The sequence below is a fragment of the Podarcis melisellensis genome (genome assembly GCF_964234715.1).
Source record: "Podarcis melisellensis genome assembly, chromosome: Z".
Taxonomy (NCBI): Eukaryota; Metazoa; Chordata; class Lepidosauria; order Squamata; family Lacertidae; genus Podarcis; species Podarcis melisellensis.
In genome coordinates, this window is record NC_138547.1 from 25,190,705 (window position 1) to 25,209,640 (window position 18,936).

Below are 18,936 nucleotides of genomic sequence, written 5' to 3' on the forward strand. Positions count from 1 at the left end.
GAGTGACAATTTTAGCCCTCCCCATTTCTCTAAATCTTTCTTTATTTCCTTCCACATCGGCTCATAATTATTTTTGAATAAGTCTATGTTTTTGGGTGTTAACCAGATGCCGAGGTATTTGACTTTTTTGACCATCTCTATCTGCGATTGTTGTTGGATTGTTTCAATTATCTTTGGGTCCACGTTTTTTCCTATCATTTTCGTTTTTGTCTTATTTAATTTAAAGCCTGCCACTTCTCCAAATTGTTCTATTTCCTTTAATATTTCCCCTATTGCCGTTGCTGGTTCTTCTGTCATTATTACTAAGTCGTCGGCGAAGGCTTTGGTCTTATAAACATTCTTTTAATCTTGACTTTAAATTTTATGTATATATTTTTTACTTTGGCATCAAACTCATAGTAGAGTCCCTGTTGCAAAGGCAAATCCCTTGTCACTTTGAATAACAAAATGAAACATCTGATTGTATATTGAGCTTTCTCCTAACACATGGTGTAAATGGAAACATTTATCTGGGTGTTTGCTTTACAAATACAGTGGGACACAGTTCTGAGTAAAGATGTATAGGATCAAATTGCATGCTCTCTCTAAAGCACCATTTCACCCAATTATTTCCCTAGATCGCAAAAAAGATTTGGTGAAGTTGCAGGCAGGAGAATATGTATCGCTGGGCAAAGTTGAGGCAGCTCTGAAAAACTGTCCACTTATTGACAATATATGTGCTTATGCCAAAAGGTAGGTTTGTATGAATTTGTGTGCTCATAAATTTGATTTGCTGGTCTCTGGGAGGCTTTTAAAAAACCCAAATTACTTTGAAAAGCAAAGTAGCATATTTAGTTAAAATGAGCCTTGTTCTTTACTATCTAAAGGCTTTCTTGCATGACTATAGAATTGCAGGAGTGGAAATTAGACACAGGGCTGCTTCAACAGGTTTGGAGCTGACACACATGCCTTTCCCTAGCTCAGGTTACAGGTACATTAAGTTGGCACAGAGAAACAGCAGCTGTTAACTCTCTCATAGCTCTGGAAAGAATTGCTGTATTCCAAATAGGTAGCACCTGAATGTCTCCAGGATTTTACAAGTAAAAAAGCAACCCTCTTTTTCTTCATCTTTAGTCTTTATATAGAAATGAGATAATTAACAGCAACAGACTTTTCCTATAAGTAGCAGAAAAACATGGGGCTGTATTTTCCTTTTTGTTCTTACCAACACTTCTGTGTTGGAATTGTGTTGAATCTTACATGCACTCCTTTTTTTCTTTTCACGACTATTAATCAAACGTTGAGATAAATGAGTTGTCTCCAGTGGTTTATATCCAACTACATTTTACTTAGAGCTGACCCATTGAAATTAATGAACCTTTTAGTTGTTGCCATTAATTTCAGTGTGTCTACTCTGAGAAGGACTAGCCTTGGATACAACCCACACTACAGATTTGAAGGATTGGAGTACTTTTCTAGCTAAAGCACATAGGAGCATATATTTTTTGCAAGCAAAGAAGTATGATTATGGGTCCTGAATGAATTTCTCCTGCATTATTTTCTAGTGACCAATCTTACGTCATCAGTTTTGTGGTTCCTAATCAGAAGAAATTAACTGCTCTTGCTGAACAGAAAGGTGCAACTGGCAGCTGGGTGGACATCTGTAACAATCCAACAATGGAATCTGAAGTCCTGAAAGAGATTAAGCAGATGGCTAACAAAAGTAAGCAAACAGCTATTTCTGGGTATCAGAATACCATTGTAATGATACAAAAGTCAGACCTGAAACAAAATGAGACAATAGCAGGAGTGGAGGACCCTCTTTGGCGCAAGAGCCACATTGAGCCCCACAAGCTTTCTAACTAGCCCTCAAGACTCTTCCATGCCACTGCCTCTCACCCCAGGCCATATATAGCCTTATTGCCTAACCCCACTCATACGTGGGGTGTCAGCCATGCCTTCCTTTTGGGTTTGTTTATTTTTAAAATACACCCCTAGAAACCTGTTTTCCCCAAACATAGTGACACTTTCCTCTTGTTTCCATGCTCGTTCTGTTTCTTTGGGTGGCAGGCAGGAAAAGGTCTGGACAAACACTTTTTGGTTACTTGCCATAGAAAGTGGGGGATATTGTGTGACTGATTGAAATGCTGCCTTTTAGGGATCCAATTTTCCCCTCCTCCCTTTCATTTTAAAAGAAGTTGTACTGGAATAGCCCATGGGAATTCGGTATTCAGCTGTCCAGGACTGCCATCCTTTCCATTCCCAAGATTCCAGCTCCTGGATGCATGCTGAATACACAGCTTACTTGCAACATTGCTGTGCTTCCTTTTACTTGAAACTTGCTGCGTGGTATTTCATGCTATGAACAGTGCCAAGCAGTGTAAGTCTAGTATTCGAGCACTGCAGCATAGCTGAATGTGTCGTGGGCATAGCAAGAACTGTACTGCAAAGAGAATTAAGAGTTTTAGGAAATGGGATCTGATTAAAACCCGAAAGCATTAGGAATAAATGCAAAAATGGATCCTGACCTGGGTTCTCTCTCAAAATGTAGGGACTGGATATGCCATAACTGTTCAATAGATTTAAATATATTGATTACTGGGGGTGGGGAACGGTCAGTTAAAGTTAACTGGGCTGTGTAAGGGTAGAAAAAGCAGAATTGCTTCTTGGGATACAGACAGCCCTTGGGAACATCCTAATTCATTACTCTCCTGCCATCTAGTGGCTATATGTACACCATTTCTTTCTTTTTTTAAAAAAAAAAATACACCCGCAAAACATTTAGGCTTTATTTAATTCAATTCATTTATTTTGCCTCATATTTTTAGCAAAATTCTCACAGCAGTTACCAATTCAAGTTTATATTAACATACTATAAACAGTAGAGCAAATATTCTAAAACACCAGTTTATGCAGTAATGTGTTGACAAAAAACAACAATGAAATGTAATGAAAGAACAGTATGACCATTCCTTTACCCACAGAATAACAAAATTACTATGTTCATATGGGAACAGGCAGTCTTTTAATAAGTACTTTCTTAACAAAAATTGGTACATTTTAAATGGGAGCTTTTAAATTAATTTCTTCCACGTTGGCAGTTAACTCATCATAGCTTGCTTGTTCCTATAGCAATAAAAACAAGTTGTTAACCAATTGCTTTCCAGAAGTCCCAGTTTAATTCATTGTAAGCCAAAACTGGAATTCTTACTTGAAGAAGCACAACACACCGAAATTAATGTTTATTACATTCTGGCAAAATCAATAGCCTTAATTTTATTTCAAAATTTGTTTAAATGTTTTGTTATAATTATAACATTTTTATAACATATAATTATAACATATAATTTGTTAAATTATAATGATAATTTAAAATTAAATATACTTATTGAGTTACATTCCTGCTCACACTTCAGAAAAGCAGCACATGAAGCTCTGCTTTCTGAAATTAATTTATACCATACTTTTCTATATTACCTTGAATTGATCCTGTAAACAAATTAGCAACCAGTGAAGATGTCTAAGGATTGGCATAATTTGATCTGATCCGCTGGCCCTGGGCAAAAGCTTGGGAGTGCCGTCATACCTCGGGTTAAAGTAGCTTCAGGTTGAGCATTTTCGGGTTGCGCTCCGCTGCGACCCAGAAGTAACGGAACGCGTTACTTCCAGGTTTCGCCGCTCACGCAGGTGCTCAAAATGATGTCATGCGCAGAGGCGGAGAATCACGACACGCACAGACGTGAGTTGCGTTCTGCTCTGGATGTGAACGGGGCTCTGGAACGGATCCCGTTTGCATCCAGAGGTACCACTGTAAACAAAATGCTTTGGAGGTTTCTATATTGAGTAACCAATATGCATATTTACATTTAAAAAAACCAAAAAAACTAAAATTCATATAGTCTAGTCAGTTCCCTGGTGTTCCTTGGAAGATTATCGGTGAGGGGTTCTTCAGTGAAATTAGCAGCAATGAGTGATGTTCACTTTAAAAAAAAACCTACTGCAATGTGCAGCTGCAGGAATGTCTTGGACATATTCTTAGTCACATGTGAGTAAAGCCCAACAGACTTGACCTGAAATGCAGAATCTGTTTCAGTGCATGAGGTTTCCATGGCAGACATTCAGGAGAGCAGTGATAAACAAACATCTGTGGTAAGAGTTCCCTGAAGCTTGAAAATCAGTGTTGTTTCCTGTGTTAATCTAGGCAGTAAAAGCTCTCTCTTTACTAGACTTCACACAGTTGAATATTTTGTGCAGGCCATGTTCATGAGCTCACATCATTTGAGTATTAAACCACTGTCATGTTTCCTAATCTCCATTTTTCAATCTCCCAAATTGATCCTGCAGTGAAACTTGAAAGATTTGAAATACCAGTCAAAGTGCGGTTAAGCCCAGAGCCCTGGACTCCAGAGACTGGGCTAGTCACAGATGCTTTCAAATTGAAAAGGAAAGAGCTGAAGAACCATTACCTCAACGACATTGAGCGAATGTATGGCGGTAAATAATCTCCAGACATCGGGAATCAAGATGTTGTGCAGGATTCCTTCTAAAACAAAGCAACAAATGTCATTCCCCAAACGTTGGCTATAATTATAAATGGAGAAGTGGCATTTTGTGAAATGGATGAAAGCTACACTTCATTTTCAAGAAGGAACAGTACTGGATTCCTGAACTGTACTTTCAAGATGCTGTCCAAATGACTGACCCACTGCCGTAGTTTCATTTGTTCACTCCCAGTAAAGAATGGTTGTGTCCATATGAAACTCCCTCACTGGGTAAACCATTGTTTTTATCTTTTTATATTCTGGCTTCCCTTACTCATAAGGAATTAAATCATCTTTAATAATTTCACTATGATGATTTTCAAGTGGAGGAAAAAATGAGCTTGTATTTAATTTATGTGTTGTATATGGAAAAACTGAAGAAAGAGTAAGCAGAATGAAGCTTATACTTTCCAGAGTGCTGCTTATAAATCTGCAATCTCAGGTCCTTTGGTAGAGAAAGTAGTTTCTTTTAATTTGACTGTCATTATGTAGAGCTAAAAGACAGAAAAAGATGTTTCTCTCTTGAATGCTACTTTCACACAGCCAAAAACAGATCCACAATGATCCTAGCATGCATCTGCTTTGCACCATGTGTGTGTTTGGTAAACACACAGCAATTTAGTTTATTAAAATGTAACCAATCAGATTTTTTTGGAACAGAAATGTTACCACAGGGTACTGTGGGGTTTTTTTGATAGTTAACTCAATACACATTGAGTGCAGTTGGCCGTAGTTTAGGCTCCTAAAAAGCACACTTTAGCTGTGTGGAAATACTGTGGAAGAAGAGACACCTGTGGTACTTTTTATGGTATTAAAAGACCATAAAAGACCAGTTTCGTTTTACCCTACACTGAATAACTGTAAAACTAGCTTCTGCCCTTTATTGATCACAGACCACATCATTCAGTTCATAAATTTAATGTGGACCGGGCAAAGAATGCACTACTGGTGAGATATTCCGCTTGCCAGTTTTTCAGTGTTTTTAGTGTCTAAAAGGGAAACAAGTACACTTCAGAGCTGATCTGTAATCCATATTCAGATGCATCCTATCTGCTCCTTAAGGGTTGTGTCCTATACTATCACAAGGAGACTCCCCCTATTCAAACACCAAAGGATCTAAAAATCCTTTTCTAAATGATGACAAGTTTGTGATCTTTACCACCTCCAACACTACGCTGACTTCCAATGATAATGCAGCATCCATAAGTTTTCAGATTATTAGCACACTCCCTTTGAAATCAATGGGACTAAACAAGTTTGATGGCTACAGTAGTCTCTGTTTTCTTAAGCATTCATTTTTACTTACCAAGTATGGTGAATTGGGATCTCTGCCTGCTCTTCCAAGCACATCAACACCAGAAAGTCCTATGGGTTTTTATGTTATTTTTTTCCCTCTGAAAGGGCATTTCTATTTCTTTTAATACACCACACAAGTCATATGTAAAAGCTTAATTTTGTATTTGTGAGTGATGAATTTGGTCTTTGAAAGTTTTTGTTCGAGGATGTGTTTAAAGGGAAAATACTGTATTTAAAACTTCTGTTTTGTGAAAACGTTTGTTTAAAAACTGGAATTCTTGGTGTGTTGAGAAGAGAGTAAGGCAGCAACTCTCCTGTATTTTGTGTTTTGTGTACTGCATTCAGCTGTCTCTTACTTTTTCCCACCCCCTTGAGTTCATGCTCTGGACTTTTATATCCTTGCTAGCAGTTCACACTTGAATTAGAAATGCTGTAAGATGTGGCAATTCTTGATGCTGTTCTATTTTGCACTTTTTTCTTAATACCTTTTTATACATTGCTTCCAGTTTTGTACAGCTGTGACCCTTGATTGCAATGTGTCATACTTTGACTTGGCTCTAAAAATATTTATAAGATAGATTTCTTTTATTCATAATATTTAAGTGTGTATATTATGGTCAAAAGAAAACAATCCAGTATTGTTTCTAAATGATGAAGGGATTTTTGTATGAAATGTTGTTCCTGTACTCAAGATTTGGGCAAGATTTCCTTCTATGAAGTGTATGTGTGGGTCAGTCAACCTTCAGAGCAACAACAAATCACCAGTTTCAGTTATTGTCAAACCTATTGAGCCATTGTTCTGGCCAGAACTAGCTGTTCTGTCTTTAAGGACCAATTTTAATTTTTGAGGCACAAGGATAGTTTAGACAATTTTTCAACCATCCTTCTCCCATCAAACCAGCACACTGCCAATTGAACTTGTCGAGTCCAATCTGAGGGCTGCTAATGTATGACGAGTCCTACATTGGGACCAGAAAAACGCCTCTTGGTAGTTCCTCACTAAACACATACACTTGTTTACATAAACAGGAAATCCTTCCACTATTGATTAGTGATTCCCCCCCCCCCATGAGCTCATTGTTGAAGTCTACTATATTCAGTATGTGATAAAAATTGCTCTTTCTTAGACACAAATTTGCTATATTGACTTTGTCAAACACGACAAATCTTTAAACAACAAATGTATGGAGTTAATAGCTGTTGTGTGCTTTTAAATCTTAACAGCAGCTTGTGGTGTTTGTTTAGAATGCACTGAGTATATCTCTGACCTATATAGTCTCTTTGCTCTGGTGTTAATGTGGCCTTTATTGACTAACCTCATTTTTGGTATTCATGAAGATATATTTTTAAAAGTTCCCACTGTGAAAGTCTCGCAGTTTTCTTCCACAGCTTAAGACTCGTCATAGTTGTTTTTGTTTTGTTTTTTAAAAAAGTCAAGTCCATATAAGATTCACATGACTTTCTATTCCATAAAATACATTTACAGCACAATCATTTACATTTCTATCCAGGAGTAAGTCCCATTGAGTTCAATGGAACTTACCTGCAGGCAAGTGAATATAGCCTTAACTAGGTTATGCAGCCCCTGCAGCTTACATCCTATGTAATTACTATAGACAAACTAGTGAGGGAACACATTCTGTGGAACTCATTTGTTTCCAGTTTTCTAACCTCCATAATTTGAATCCCTGCATACCAGTACACTTTCCCAGCAGCTACAGATGGACTGTTACATAATTTTTAGATACCGCCTACATTTTCATATCTTTGTCTTGGAATGAAAAATATTCTAGGGCTTTAGCAAGAAACTGCAGAGAGATAAACAAGAGTGGTTTTTTTTTCCTTTTAGGGAACCTGAAGTAGGCAGAGCCCAGGTGATGGTACTACAAATAGAGGCCCCCCTATATCCAATGCCTCTAAGGCTATGATTTGCATGAAACAGTAAGCCAAGCTTTAGCAAAGTACTTTTTCCTGCTGTGCCAAACTAAACCAAGATTTGGTTTTACCATGTCAGCTGAATTGATGTTTAAGTTCTCTCACTAACCACAAGCTAAAGTCAGGGTTGTTCTTGGGTATAGCTTGCTGTTACCACAAGAGCTTAAATACAAGCCCCCCAGTTGGGACAACACACTAAGCCAAGCCTTGGCTTAGCTTGGCCTATATAGAAAATAGTAGATGGGAACAAAGCAGCCGCATGCTTCTCTGCAGGAGGCTGCACATTTACGTAGTCTTGCGAAACTTGTTTGGCTTACTATGTTGTGCAAACCAGGTCAGTCGCTGATTGGAAGGCTCCTTTTTGTCACTGGAAAAAGTATGAAATAAGCCCTAAAATCTTCCTAAATTGATGCTGGGATAGCTGGGAAGTGAGAGTAGACATCAATAAATTTGTCAGTTGAGTTGCAGATTTGTGGCTGATTTGTCTGTTCTTTGCTCTTTCTTTGCTTTTTTATTAGATTCTCCTTTTAAAAAAATACACCACTCTTCAGCCAGAGGCTTCTAGAGCACTGCATTATAGAAAGTTTTCAAGAGTGAAAACTAGCTCTAAGTGGCTCTTCAAGAACTAGCTTGTAAAAAAAAAACCCTTGATATCAATTAATTAGGCACTAAGTCACCAAATTTCAGATCAATTTTCTTTCCCATGTGTGAAAATATAACTGGAATATGCACGTCTTTAAGGAACTAGCATTTGCCTGTTTCAAGGCAAGGTTTTGTGGAGAGCACATACTGGCTTTTACTCAGATCAGTCAGTAAAATGTGGCTATTACAGAGAATAAAGCTTGAGAGAGGCCCTGGTTGGTGTTACTGAGATGACATCTTAATAGTTCATATTTAATTAAAAAAAAAGTTTAACTATGGGGCTGCCTTTGAAAAGGAGGAAAGAAAGAAAGAACATAATCAAAGACCCTTGCTTGCCTTTAATTGCCAGCTATGACAAAAAATATTAACTTTCAGCTATGTCATTGTGTTCCCTATAATTAGATTTGCACTGCCTCAGTGCTTGAACAGGAAGTAAGCCAAAGCAAACCACCTTATACATCCAAAGATTTGCCAAAACAAATGAAACTGCTTAGTATTGCCTGAAAACACATTATTCTGGCTATAGACATGTGAGTTACTAAGAAATGTTGGCTGATCATTTTATGGGTGGTTTCTGGCTACTGCAAAGAAAACCGCATGCATTCACAAAATGTTATAAAACAAGACAAGTTACTCTCTGAGGTCCCATTAGAAGTTGCTGAAGACAAAGATGTATGCTTGCACCACATGGTAATTCTAGCTGTGAGCCAAAATTTAAAGAAGAGTATCTTGGTGACATAACAGAAATTGGGGATTAGATCACTGGACACCTATGAAGGCTCCACCATTGTAGGGTGATAGACTACTGATCACTGGAGCTTGCATATTTTCCTCGATTAGAGGAGAAGGCAAAGTAACGTCTACATGCCTTATTTGCTCTCTCGGTACTGTTGATTAGGCCCACAGGGGGAAGCAAGTAAATGGACAGTGAACAGGCTGGAGGCCACTAAGGAGACCCCCCCCCAAAAAAAAAATCCAACAACCTGGAACCAGCACTACTGAGTGGCACAGGTAGGGCAAAGTGGGGTTAGTAGGTTTGCCTATGCCATAGAACTATATACCTGCCTACTTGTACAGGGGCTGTGGTTGTGTTAGTTCCAGCCTTGTTTTGAAGCAGGGAGCCTCATGCACTCCTGGAGGTGCACTGTACCCAGTTGAAGGACAATAAGAATAGCAGTGGGGGATGGAGTTAGCACCTTAATCCCTGTCAGGGATCAGCAAACTTTTCCAGCAGGGGACCGGTCCACTGTCCCTCAGACCTTGTGGGGGGCCAGACTATATTTTTTTTGGGGGGGTGAACAAATCCCTATGCCCCACAAATAACCCAGAAATGCATTTTAAATAAAAGGACACATTCTACTCATGTAAAAACACGCTGGTTCCTGGACTGTCTGTGGGCCGAATTTAGAAGGTGATGGGCTGGATCCAGCCCCCGGGCCTTAGTTTGCCTACCCATGCTGTAGACCCTACTCATGTGTTTACTTGAATACCTAAAGAGTTTTTGCCATTCTGCACTAGTTGGGCACTAGCACACTGAGGATTTGAGGTGGGGGTATTAAACACCTGTTTCCGTGATGTGATGATCAGCTTATGTGAGCATTGGGACCAAGAGACCGAGCACAAATCAGCAAAGTTCTGGGTTTCTGCCACAAACCAGGAGACCTTAAGACTAGCTACTCTCAGCCCCAGGTTTGCAATATGGGGATGTTGCCACCTAACTTGCAGAATTATTGCGGGGATTTCAACCACCTAATGCATATGGAACTGAAGTTGACACTCCCACAGAACCAAGATGCCCCAGTGTAGCCACTGCTATTATAACATATAAACTCAGAACTGAATTCTTAACATTACTGTGATTATGCCAGCCTTTATTGGTCCTTCCTATTGCAAAAGAAAATACAATAGTATTTGTGGAGAAGAAATTCAGAGGTTTTTGGAAGTGGAGAATATAGTGCTAATGAGGGCATTTGATTTAATATTATGGAAGAAAAAAAGCTAACTCCTGGCTACATGCTGAAGTCCAAAATTTGATCACCCTACCCACCCAGCAACTGATACTCTTAGTTTGGATCCAAAGATAAGGATGTTCATGGAAGGAAAGTTTCTGCCCCCTCCTCTTCATCCTGCCGCCCCCTGTGACCCCCACAAATCTCTGAAGGGTTAGGGGACCCTCCTGAACAATATATGATGGAGGCACAGACCCAGCCGATGTGGCAGATGGTGGTGGCAGCACAACAGGCCCTACAACAGTTTCTGGGTCAGCATAGGTATGCCGGGTCCCACTGGCTGGCACTATTTGCAAATGTTTTTGTTGGCATGGCTGAGCAGCAAGACGTCTAATGTCATTTTCTACAACAAAATGGTGCTTACTCCCAAGTATATTTGTGTATCATAAAGACAGCAGAAGCAAAGTCCCAATTTATTCCTACAACCATGATGGTGCCGTGATTTAAGTGAGTTCTTAAACTCAAAACCACCTGTTCATATACGTCTTTTTTATTTATGGTATTTTTCAGCCATCCATTTGGCCTAAAGGAATACAGATCTCCACAAGCTGCCCCTTGTTAAGAACAGGTGCCAATGCAGTTGTGGTCTGAGCCTTTTTTGGTCATTCTGCTGCATTGCTCTGTGCATGGAGGAACTGTGAGTTGGCTGATGGAGAACAGATCTAGCCGCTTTCGGCTCAGCAAGTCCCAACCTTCAAATTTCTCCCATATATTAACAAAAGGGAAACTAAAGGAAAGAGAAAGCAAGATCTAGAATTAGCAGTGCATGCCACAGGTTTCTGCTTAAGGGCTCGTTAATGCCTTCACACAAACAGCTCTTACCTTAGCCCAGCCTTACCAGGTCTTAAGAGCTTTGAGAACGTAAAGAAGAAAAGTCACTTGATTCTGGGATGGTCCATATATATATTGGCCTGTTCCGACCTCTTTTTCTTAATGGTGACATGGACCATTCATAATGTAGGGATATTCTTCACAACTGTGAGCAGGACAGTGGGGTGGGGTAAGTGAAAACAAGTTACAACAATTAATTTTAATGCTGTTGACTGCTCCTGTTCAGGCTACACAGAAAAAAGGCATTTTGGTTCCTGAAATTCGTTCTGATCATGCAAATAAAATATAACTGATAGAATTCTACAGGTTGTGGGATTACTATGTTAAAACAGTCAAGATCCAAGGATGCCCTGGTATGCACTTCCAGATGGTGGAGATGTCAGGCACCATCTTGCCACCCAGGCATCTTCACTTGGTCACAAGTGGCCAATAGCTAGGTGCAAAATGTGCTGGCGCCTGGCTAATTTTGAAATCTGGTGATCAATAAAATGACTCCAGGCAGCCCACAAGCAGGGATGCAAGATCTGTGGCCCTCCGGGAGTTGCTGAACTACAGCTTCTATCACCACCAACCTCAGGCTATGCTGGCTGGCGATGATGGGAGAGCCACAGGTTCCCTAAAGGTAAAGGTAAAGGTACCCCTGCCCGTACGGGCCAGTCTTGACAGACTCTGGGGTTGTGCGCCCATCTCACTCAAGAGGCCGGGGGCCAGCGCTGTCCGGAGACACTTCCGGGTCACGTGGCCAGTGTGACAAAGCTGCATCTGGCGAGCCAGAGCCGCACACGGAAACGCCGTTTACCTTCCCGCTGGTAAGCGGTCCCTATTTATCTACTTGCACCCGGAGGTGCTTTCGAACTGCTAGGTTGGCAGGCGCTGGGACCGAGCAGCGGGAGTGCACCCCGCTGCAGGGATTCGAACCGCCGACCTTTCGATCGGCAAGTCCTAGGCGCTGAGGCTTTAACCCACAGCGCCACCTGCGTCCCACAGGTTCCCTACTGCTGACCTAAAAGCAGTAGCCCTCACCTACTGTATATCTGCCACAAACTGGTGTTCAGCCTTGCTGTGCCATAAAGGTAAAGGTAAAGGCACCCCTGCCCGTACGGGCCAGTCTTGACAGACTCTGGGGTTGTGCGCCCATCTCACTTAAGAGGCCGGGGGCCAGCGCTGTCTGGAGACACTTCCGGGTCACGTGGCCAGCGTGACATCGCTGCTCTGGCGAGCCAGAGCTGCACACGGAAACGCCTGCTGTGCCATAGTGAGTGGTAAACTGCTAACTTGTCCCATAACTAATAGTCAAGGACAGATAGTCAAATATTTAGTAATATGAAGGAGAACTTCCTTTCGTCTCTCCAGCAGCTACAGCAAGTAGTTTGAGGGAAGCTCTTCCCAAGGCCTTACAAGGCAAAAGTTTACGGGTGAAACAAGGATTCGATCCAGCTTGGTGATTGTGAGTCTTAAACATTCCAGATGAATTAACACAGAGGATAGCTCTGGGTTTTAAAATGTCCTATGTATGTCACGCAACCTTTATTATTTACTTCATGTATGCATAGCCTACACAAAAGCATCTAGGTGACTTTGTTAAAAGCAACTGCAATAGCAATGCATTTCCTCCCAAAACAAAAACAAATCACAAACAGCCAACAACAAAAATCCCTCTTAAAGCTCAAATGTGGATAAATTGCCAAATCCACATTCAAAGCTCTGACAACCCCAATAAATATTTAGCCACCACCTGAGGTGGGCGGAGGGTGGGGAGAATAACAGTGTTTAGTTTTTTACAGTCACCTTGAGAATTGCAGCACACATACACCAGCAAAAAGAAATAAGGGGGAAAGTCTCCTGCTTCCCAGGATTCTAATGTATGTATTTATTTGGACAGTTTGACCTGAGGAGAGAGAGTATTGTGCTTAAAACAAAGTAAAGGTATCCATGTTGACAGCTAAGAAAAATTCCAAAATCCCTAGTAGGGCAGTACTTTTATTAGACCAACCAAAGTAACACAAAATATTGTGTGTATTTTCCCACCAGTGTGGCTAATAACCGCTTGTGCAAAAAGGGAGATTTAGATTGTAGAAAATGGCGAAATGCAATGGTTCCTCTGCACCGCGAGTCCAAGTTGCTCCCCCATCATTAAAAAAAAAGCCCAGAGATGGAAGAGTATCCTATGGTGATGCTTGGCAGTTGAGACTTTAAGTGCATGAAACTTCAAGGCTGCCTTCCACATGCACCAGGAAACAGTGTCAGAGCACAAATTCTACATGGGGAAGGTCCCTTTGGATAGGGTTGCCATATTTCAGTCATTCCTGACACCCACAAAATTGTTAAGAGTCCATCCACATCTGGAGGGCCACAGGCTCCCCAACACTGGTGTAGGCCAGTGTTTCCCAACCTTTGGATGATGGCATGCAGGTGAGTTGCAAAACTCACACAAGTGAGTCATGAGCTTTATAAACAAACCCTAAATAAGAATGGTTTGTAATCCTTGACTGGTATGATGGGCTTTTTTGTTCATGTATTATAATGCTGCATTAGCACTTGCAAATGAATGTCACAAACCTCCAGTTCTTGCATTTCAACCTTGGAAACTGCTGTCTGGTGGCTGGCAGCAGAGAAGATCCAAGGTCCAAAATGTAATGTGATAATAAACTGATGGGTCACCATACCAAGTAAATCGGGACTTGTGGGTTGTCATAGCGAAAAACTTGGGAGCCACTAGTGCAAACATTGCTTGGCCTGGTTACAGATAGGTAGCCGTGTTGGTCTGCCATAGTCAAAACAAAAAAAATTCCTTCCAGTAGCACCTTAAAGACCAACTATGTTAGTTCTTGGTATGAGCTTTCGTGTGCATGCACACTTCTTCAGATACACGTGTATCTGAAGAAATGTGCATGCACACGAAAGCTCATACCAAGAACTAACTTAGTTGGTCTTTAAGGTGCTACTGGAAGGAAATTTTTTTTGTATGGCTTGGCCTGACAGACAAATAGTCTGAACTGCAGCTTCCTATGGGTGTTCCTGTATCCCATCTGGTTTTGGCCCTTCCGAAACCACAGCAACTGCAAGCCTCACTCGCAGAGATCATGGGTGCCACCCTTCACTCCCAGGGCCTTGGTCATACAGCTTGTTCCATTTTCCAGAGAGTGGTTCTGAGGCTGGTGGGAGTTGTGGTCCAAATCATCTGGAAGGCACCAGCTTGGAAAAGGCTGCACAGAAATTTTCTCAAGCATCATTGTGCACATTTATGCAAAGCAACAAGAAGAGACCCAGTAAGGATGCCCTTGCCCCTCGCTTTTCATCTGCACCACCAGAATTAAAGCAAAGTTTTAGACTTAGCAAAACGATGATGACAGCTAAACCTTTCTTTAAAACAACAACAATAAACTGATGGATCCATACCCCCCCCAACACACATTTGCTGAGTGTGATAGGTAAGGGGGGGTCAGATCTCAAAGCAGCAGCACCCCCCAAAAAAATCAAAGACACCTTCCCATATTTCAGTTCATGGGCGAGGGGGCGGGGTGGGGGCAGACCACTGGCAATATCATAAGGCAGCCAGACTCCAGGATTGCCAGTTAAGGAACAAAGAAGCTTTTTAGAGGCGGAGAGACTCTGCCCATCCCCCTTGGAGAGTTCTGGGTGGCAGGCGGCCGAGAGAGGGGGAGAGGCAGGCGCCCCCTGCTTTCTCCCGCAAGGGGGGTGGGGTGGGGTAGGCTGCAGACGCCTTTGTCCCTCCAGCGCCAGGCGAGAAGCAGATGGCCGAGACGTGAGAGGCCAGCAGGCAACGGCTGTGTTGCTGCTGGGTGGGCGGTGCGCGCCTGCAAGGAAAGGGGCGCGGAGCAAGGAGGCCAAAAGGGACCAGAGGCTAGCGATGCAGGGTCCGATGAACTGCAGCGAAAGCGTCCGAATCCAGGTCCTCCTGAGCCGGCTCTGGCAGGAGCTGCACGGCGGCGGCGGCGGCGCTGCTCCCAATGCCATCCGCAGAGGCGGCAGCCTCCTCGACGACTCACTCCCGGCGCCAAGCCAGGCGACAGCGTCGGGCAGCAAAGCGGGCGCAGACGACGCTTACCTGTACATCTTGCTCATCATGATATTCTACGGCTGCCTGGCCGGGGGCCTGATCCTGGCCTACACGCGCTCCAGGAAGCTGGAGTCCAAGCACGACCCTTACCACTTGTACATCGAGAGCGACTGGACGGCGAGAGCGGGAAGCCTGGGAAGGGGTGCAGGAGGACCAGGAGCGAAGCTGACGGTGGCGGCCGGGGAGCCTAGCCTGGGCGAGGGGATGCCGGCGGCTGCCGGCGGGGAGAGGGGGAGCAGCGGCGACGACAGCGAGCATCTGTGAGAGAGCGGGAAGGCTCCGGAGGAGGATCGGATCGGCCCACCCCAAATCTGAAGAAGTGCTCTCGGGGGTGGGGGGTGCGGTCCGCTCAAAGGCTGGAATTCTGAACTGCGACCTGCGCCTCTCAGCTCGGCGGGGGCAAAGAAACAACAACAAAAATTAACCAAGAAGCTTCATTTGCCCCACGAGGAAGCCGCGTGCAAGTTTTGAATGGGGAGGCAGATGGCGCAAGGCAAAAAGACGGTTCGGTGCTCAGCGTTGTAATTAGTCTTAAACGGAGGGAGCGTTGTACTGTGCAGGTATATATAGGTATTTACACCAGCGGTGCAGAACCTGTCCCGTCCCGCCCCCCCCCCCGGATGTTCCCACTAAGACTTCCAGCTCCTATGATTCTTCCGGGGTAGCCATGTGCTTTAAATGCATCTGGGGGAAACTTAGGTTCTCCATCTCCAGATTAGACTGTGCTGACTGCAAAACAAATCAGTGGACACATATTCCAGAGGCCATGTGGTGGTGGAGTTAACCGTGGGATGCTCTCCCTTAGAGAACACAAGTCACCAGGACTGGGATCCATCTCTGGCTCTGTTTGGAAGACAGACAGGTTTATTGGTTCCCTTGGGAGCTTGCAGGACTTAAATGTCTGCCTGCACACCATACATTTAAAGCACATTCCACCCCCCACAACCCAAAAGAATCCTGGGAACTGTAAAATTTGTTAAGGGTGTGAAGATAAGATTCTTTCAGGGTGGTGGGCACTGGAATGTGCTTTATATTGTGCAGTCAGCCCTGTGATGGAGAGGATTTCATATAAAGTATCTCTAGCTGTTTTGCTGCTTAACCTCCATTTTGATGATGGGTTTCCAATTAAAAGGTGCCCACCACCCTGGAAAGGAGAGGATAATTTATCTTCAAAATATCATGTTGCAATGAGCTTTGGCTGTGAACACACAAACCCTGCCATTCAAGCAAATACTTTTCTGGGGCCCTGAGTTCCAAGCTTCTCTCCCCACCACAACAGCCCCCTGAAACCATCAGCAGCTGCACAGCCCATCAATAGTCCTAAGAGGAGGGGTGCTGGCCAGGGAAACAAAGAGAGCAAGCCATGCGGGTTGGAAGGGTGTGTGTGTTGGGGTTGGAGACCTGGTATGAAACCGCTTTGGATTTTAACAGCACAAACCTTTTGTTCCCTTTAATTGCCCCCAGAGGAAGAGAGGACCCCCTGCCCCAGAAATGAACACCAGTGCCTCTACTTTTTAGTAGGGGTGGTGGGCTACCTCCAGTCTTGCATGCTCTGCCATTTTCTCTTCAGCTGGAAAGTGTTCTGGATCTCTTGACACAGCCTTAAACAACCTGGTGTCCTCCGGGTGTTTTGGACTACAACACCTATCAAGAACAGTCAGTAGAACCAGGTTGGGAAAGGCTGGCCTGCATCATTAGGTATCAGGCAAAATTTCCCTCCCAAGCTTTTAACCTCTGGTGTACGTTTGATCATTTTTTAGGTGTCATTTTTTAAAAAACAACAACCCCTAAACCCCTTTTCTTATGCTTTTTATAGTGTTTGTATTAAATATCACAAACCACCCTGGAAATTTTGAATTAAAGGGCAGCAAAGTAATGTTTTAAATTAAAAAAAAAAATGCTAGGTCCTGTTGCCAACATCTATATGGAATTGTCTTCTTCCCGGTGTAGATTGCCATATTTCTTAAAGTAAAAACTAGGACACCCCAAAATTGCTTTTTTTTATACCAGTGGGAAGATTTTAAAACAATGAACTTGCCTTCAAATGCAATGTAACTGAGGAATGAATGTCTTCTGCTGACTTCTGTGACCTTCTTAGTGTCTACAATCTCTCTCAATGTGTTCAATGTGGTATATGTGTGTGTGTATAGAGAGAAGAGTAAACCCCATTGAACTCAGTGGGACTAACCTCTAGGTAGACATTTATAGAATTGCACTCTAAGGCTGCAGTCCTAAATACTTATTAATTAACACATTGAGACTTACCTTTGAATAACGTGCATAGGATTGCACTATAAGTTAGTTGTGCTGAAGACCCATTAAAATCAATTGTGACTTATCAAATTTGTTTGAATAAGATTTAAGTGCAATTAACTTAATCTGGCTCCAGTTCAGTGATAATAAATGACAGTTGTAATTTGTGGTTACTGGGAAGCAAAAACATTTGGCTGACAGCAGGGACCTGTTATAGTCTCTCTTGAGTATTTTACTGGTTGACCTTAAACTTCAGCCTAAGTCCACTATCAACAGAATTTTGCAGCTCCACAGTGATAATAAACGACTACGGTATTTATTATCCTTGTAAACGATAGTCATTTTCAGTAACAGGGAATTTTCTGTTCCTTTGATAAAGGTCCAATACATGTCAAACACTGCAGTGCATTTAGAAATGAAGCAAGCGAGTGCTTATTTGTTCCTGTCGAGAGAATAATAATCTGAAATGGATTAATATTTTGCCTGCTGTGTTCGTGGACTTTGGAGCAATTTTATACCCATGTATAAACTTTGATAAACCTCATGTGTAGACCTTGATACAGCTAGCAACTGCATGTATTTGGGAGACGGGAGTATTTATATTTCCAGTGTTTTGTTTTTTCTACCTTGATTTAGATTAATATACCATTCCTGTGACTTTTTCTAATTACTGTATTTGTGACTAATTACTTCAATGATTAGCTTTCCACTACATTTCTGAGAGGCAGACTTCATGTGCCCCTAATTTTGTTGTCATGGTTCACTCTTCTCCTACCTGCATTTGGGACTTGATGTCCTGCATAAAAACATAAGAGCCTGCTGGATCAGGCCAATGCCCCATCTAGTCCAGCATCCTGTTCTCACAGTGACCAACCAGATGCCTGTGGGGAACCCACATGCAGGATTCATGCACTAGAGCACTCTTTCCTCCCATGGTTTCCAGTAACTTGCATTCAAAAGCATTGCTGTGGAGGCAGAGCATAGCTATTGTGGCTAGTAGCCACTGGATAACCTCTTTGAATTTGTTTAGTCCTTGTCTAGCATCAAGAGAATAGGGGCAGTAGCAGCTGTGAGTGAGCAAGTGACTAAGCCCCAGTTCCCTCTACTGTTAAAAGAAAGTACTAGACATCAAGGTTTCAAGAATGACATTTTGCCAGGGTGGGTAATCTGATTTTCCTGTCCGTAGGCCATATTTCCACATACGTTACAACAGCCACATGCATGGTAACATAGTTCTAAGGCCGAGCTATAATGAAGTGGGGCAGGCAGGAAGAAGGTGGCGTGAAATGGGGCATGGCAAAAGCAAAATAGGCAGAATTTAGGAGACATCAAGGAAGGTAGAGCTGGGCTGGGTGAAGATTTAGGACAA

General features: G+C 42.5%; 2 protein-coding genes across 7 annotated transcripts in view; both read left to right on the top strand.

The window, feature by feature from the left end:
- ACSL4 (acyl-CoA synthetase long chain family member 4) overlaps positions 1–8,218 on the top strand; it is an 87,485-nt gene extending 79,267 nt beyond the window's left edge. For all 6 annotated transcript variants that reach the window (XM_081897395.1, XM_081897399.1, XM_081897394.1 and 3 more), the window contains exons 14-16: positions 618–732; positions 1,545–1,702; positions 4,324–8,218. In XM_081897395.1, the coding sequence (XP_081753521.1) occupies positions 618–732; positions 1,545–1,702; positions 4,324–4,481 (431 nt within the window). In that variant the 3' untranslated portion in view covers positions 4,482–8,218. The remainder of the gene's footprint in view (positions 1–617; positions 733–1,544; positions 1,703–4,323) is intronic.
- Positions 8,219–15,104: 6,886 nt separating this feature from the next.
- KCNE5 (potassium voltage-gated channel subfamily E regulatory subunit 5) lies at positions 15,105–18,234 on the top strand (the record flags this gene model as incomplete). The annotated part of the gene is made up of 1 exon (XM_081897525.1): positions 15,105–18,234. The coding sequence occupies one exon, from the start codon at positions 15,105–15,107 to the stop codon at positions 15,576–15,578; it is 474 nt and encodes a 157-aa protein (XP_081753651.1). The 3' UTR covers positions 15,579–18,234.
- Positions 18,235–18,936: the final 702 nt, after the last annotated feature.